General features: G+C 59.4%; 1 protein-coding gene across 1 annotated transcript in view; it reads right to left on the bottom strand.

Moving 5' to 3' along the window:
• Window positions 1-274: 274 nt before the first annotated feature.
• Window positions 275-4,183, bottom strand: part of NFIC (nuclear factor I/C (CCAAT-binding transcription factor)) — a 65,834-nt gene continuing 61,925 nt past the window's right edge. Inside the window, exon 13 of the mRNA XM_010828440.1 lies at window positions 275-490. Within this exon, the coding sequence (XP_010826742.1) occupies window positions 473-490 (18 nt within the window). The 3' untranslated portion in view covers window positions 275-472. The remainder of the gene's footprint in view (window positions 491-4,183) is intronic.

The raw sequence follows: 4,183 nt of genomic DNA, 5'->3' as shown, positions 1-4,183 counted from the left end.
GGAGCGGAGGCCTCACTGGGTGCCCTGCCCCGTGGGCCTGGCGCGGGCTCCAGGCTGCGCTCACCTGGTCCTGGGAGGAGGCGGGCGTGGCTGGGCCTCCCTGACCGGCAGCAGCAGCAGCAGCGAGAGGAGATGAATAACTTAGGACGATCCCGAGCGTCCGGTCCGTCCGGCCGTGGTGTCCCGAGAGTCCGAAGCGTTGTCATCTTTACCGTCTATCTTCTTGGTTGGGTGGGTTTATCTTTATGTATTGTAATTTTTTCCCCCGTTTGTCTTTTTTTTTTTCCGTTTTTTTTTTTTTTCCTCCTGTGTTTATGTGTCTGTGTGATTTTGTCTTTCGGCCGGGCTGAGAGTCGGCGGCGGGGCGTTCTTGCTTGCTGTAGCTTTCCACCGAAAATGTGGGCCGGGGGCCGTCCATGCGGCCCCCTGGGATTCCTGGGACAAAGGAGCAGGGCGTGGGAAGAAATCTTTCTTATCCCAGATACCAGGACTGGGTGGCCGGAGGGGGACACACACAGAGAGAGAGAGAAAGAAAGAGAAAGAGAGATGGGGGTCAGGCTCTGTGGGCCACAGCCTATACCCACTGCGGCCCCCTCGACCCCTGGAACCTATGACCTCTGTCCCAGACTTGTGTAACCTGCTAGGTGACCCTGGGCGAGTGATTGGGCCCCTAAGCAGGGCTGCTGGATAAAACTCAGGAAGTTCAGTTACACCTGAATCCTAGATAAGCCTTTTAGTGTAAGTATATCCCATGCAACTTTTGGGATATACTTGTGCTTAAAAAAAATTTTTCTTTTCTTTTTTTTTAATTCTTTATCTGGAACTGCAATCTACCTGAACTCTGTAGTTTTGTCTGCTAAATCTGGCAACCCCACCTCCAACCCTGAGTATAAAACACGGGAGGGGATACTCCCCCTCGTGGGAGGAGGGCCACTGGTGAATCTCTACAGACAGGCACCATGTTCAGGCCCTGTGACCTGGGTTGTTTGTTTCTTTTTTACTTTTAACATTTTCGCATTTAATGGTTCCCCTAGAACCCTCATGAAAGAGGGACTACTGCCCCCCGACCCCGTTTTACAGTGAAGAAGACAGGGGCTCAGAGAGGTAAAGTAACTTGCCTAAGTCCACCAGCGTTTGAGGGAAGAAGACAGAATTTGAACTAGGGCCTGAGAAGCTACTTGCTTGTCCCCCTGCCTGGGGCTGACCCCTTAGCCTGGCCACTGAGGGGGTCATGACTTCCACTTTACAGAGGAGGAGACCGAGGCTTGGGGTCAGGCAGCCAGGTCTATAGGGACAGCTCTGGCCTGGGTCCCCACAGGGAAGCTGCTGTACAGACCCTTCCCCTGGAAATACATTCAATCCACCTGGGGAGTGGGACTGGGGTAGGGACCCCCCTGCCCCATCCCACTGAGGTCACAGCAGCGCTGTGCCCCCACCCCTGCTGTAAACCAGTCACACTCCCTCCAACCGGGCGATCAATCCCACCAGGCCGCCTGCAGCCGCTGGGCCATCCCATCGAACTGGCGCCGTGGCTCCCAGCCCCCCACCTCCAGCCAAGTTCAAGTTCATCTTGGCCATTACCTCATGTCTGGTTTCCGTTGGCAACCAGACAGATTCTGGGCGTGACCCTCCCCTGTGGTGGCCGGCCTCCCCAGGCCCTTCCTCCCTGCCTCCTCCCTTCCTAAGCTCTCTGCGCACCCGACTCTGGCCCCCGTAATGGTGGGAGCAGGGAAGGCACCCTCAACTCAACATCCTCTCCCATCAGCTGAGGGGGAGACTGAGGCCGCATGGTGCCAACAGTGAGGTCTGGGCTCTGTCACCCCCTGGCCTGGCTGGAGCCCCCAGTGTGGCTCTGGGCACACGGCTTAACCACTCAGGCCCTCTGCTCATCTGCTGACCAGGTGTGATGGGCAGAGAAGGATTGGGGAAAAATGCTAGGCCAGGCGGACCCACCCCTTCACACAGGGAAGCGGGGGAGGCGTCAGACCCCACAGAACCCTACTCTGGAGGCCAAAGTGATGGCTGGCTCAGGGCTGTGGGGGAGGGGTGGGATGGTGAGAGATGGGGGTGGGGAGATGAAGAGGCAGGCAATTGATCAGGGAGAGATCAATTGCCATTGATTAGAGGAGGGGCGCTGATTGGGGTCAGAGAATATTGATCAGGGGGCCAGGCGCTGATGAGGGTGAGGGCAGGAGATGGAAGTGGGGAGGGGAGAAGCCAATGCAGGCTGGGAGGTGGGGCGGAGGTGGGGGGCCGCGTGCAGAGGAGAGCCAACCCGCCAGGAACAAGGAAGGTGGAGGAAGTGCTGACTGCGCCAAAGAGGAGGCCTCTCCGCTCTGAGCCCTTAGCACAGGGGCTCCGAGAGGGGGGAATGGGTCTCACGGTTCCTTCCTCCCCTTCCCTCCCTTTGGGGTCTGCCGGGGTCGGGGGACCCCTTAGTCCAGGGACCCACGGTCCTGCCTACACAATTCTGGCAGGGTCCTCCATCCAACACCTTTGCTGCCCCCTGACACCAGCCCCACAAAGTTCTTTCTGGCTGCCAGCCCTGGCTGTGCAGACCCCGCCCTCCCTCTAACCTTTTCCATTGCTCCCCTGGGCCCCCAGGCCAAGCCCACGTTCCAGGTCTGCCAGCTATGCTCAGGCTGCTTCCCCATTATTTCCAGCCCTTGGCAGCGCTGAGCCCCCTGCCTGGACATACTTATCCTCTGTCAGACGCCAGGCTCCAACCTCTCCCCTCCCAGGCAGGGGCCCAGATGCCCCCTCCCCCAGGGTCCTCCACAGTCCCGGTCCCACCCTCTCTGGTCCCCTGGCAGGGCCTGTTCACCAAGCAGGGGGTGACCATAGGCACAGAGAAACAAAGGTTCCCCCTACCTGCCTGCCTTGATTTCCCTCCCCTTCCAGGCCGTCCACTTGGGGTGGTCCCCTCTTCCCCCATGCAGAGGCTGATGATAGGGGAGGTGACACCATGGATGGGGGAGACCGGGGCAGGGTGAAGAGGGCAGCCCACACCCGTCCGTTGCTTTTATTAGCTTTGGTTTCGGAAGCAATTAGGACATGCCCAGCCTCCAGTGGGGAGGGCTGTCAGGTGAGAGTGGAAGAGGAAGATCCTGGCTCCCTGAGCACTCTGGGGGCAGGGGTGTCCACACTGGGATAGAACTCAAAACCCAATTGAAAGAGGGGTGGCCTGGGGCTGCGCCAGCTCAGTGGGTGACCCTGACCAAGCAATCCCTCTGTCTGGATCCTGGCCAGGGCTCAGTGAGGCGGGACACTTAATGTTTTGGGTATGCGAGGGGCGGCCCTGGCCTTTCCATGCCCTTTTTGGATCAAACTGGTCCCCTGATGCTCCAGACACTTCAAGGACTCCCCAGGAAGTACCCAAGGCTGGAAGAAGAGACTGAGGTTCAGAGTGGGTGAAGGAGAGCTGGGCACAAGCCCTCATCTCCTGACCCCAGGACCCCCAGCTAAAGTCTGTGAAGGGAGGGAGGGGGACTGCCAGGTCCCCCCCAACTCTGGACCCCCTGAGCTGCCAGCAGCAGCCGGGGGCCAGGCTGTGGCGGGAGGTTCCTTGGGCCTCCCCAGAGTGGCCGATTCTGATCTCAGCGGAGAAGGGGGACGTGGCTACCCGTCCACCTCGCCCTCACCCCTGCCCCCTGCCCATGGACTCTGTTGCAAGAGATCACTCTCTCACGGTGGCTTGAGGATCCGAATGTGACCCCTGGGGACCCTGCAAATCCCCATGCTCTATGGTTACTGGGGAGCCCCAGGATGTTTCTCTGTGAATCTGGGACTCAGAGGGGCTGCAGCAGCCGTTTTACATCCCGTGATCCCCTCCTCAACACACACCAACCAGGGAGCAGGGCTTGGGGGTACAGCCACCACCATCGAACACCACCTGCCAGCACCTTCCTGGCCTGCACACGACACTGATACAGATGCCAGATCAAAGGTGGGAGTTGGGGACACACAGGGAGGGGCTGAGGCCACCTCCTGCTTCGAGAGATGCTGGGAGCCACGGGTCTCAGTTCCAGACACATTGAGGCTTGGCCCCGCAGTGCTGTGCAGCCTCAGGCAACTCACTCCTCCTCTCTGAGCCTCCTTGTCTTGTCCTCAGCCAGCCTTGGTCCCCCCAACCTAGTGCACACTCAGTGGCAGTGATGCCAACCCCACCTCTGCTGTCTCCCTC

This window comes from Bison bison, unplaced genomic scaffold, assembly GCF_000754665.1.
Source record: "Bison bison bison isolate TAMUID 2011002044 unplaced genomic scaffold, Bison_UMD1.0 scf7180017864492, whole genome shotgun sequence".
Lineage (NCBI taxonomy): Eukaryota > Metazoa > Chordata > Mammalia > Artiodactyla > Bovidae > Bison > Bison bison.
Note: the sequence above shows the minus strand (reverse complement) of the source record. Positions and strands in the feature narration are given on the sequence as shown.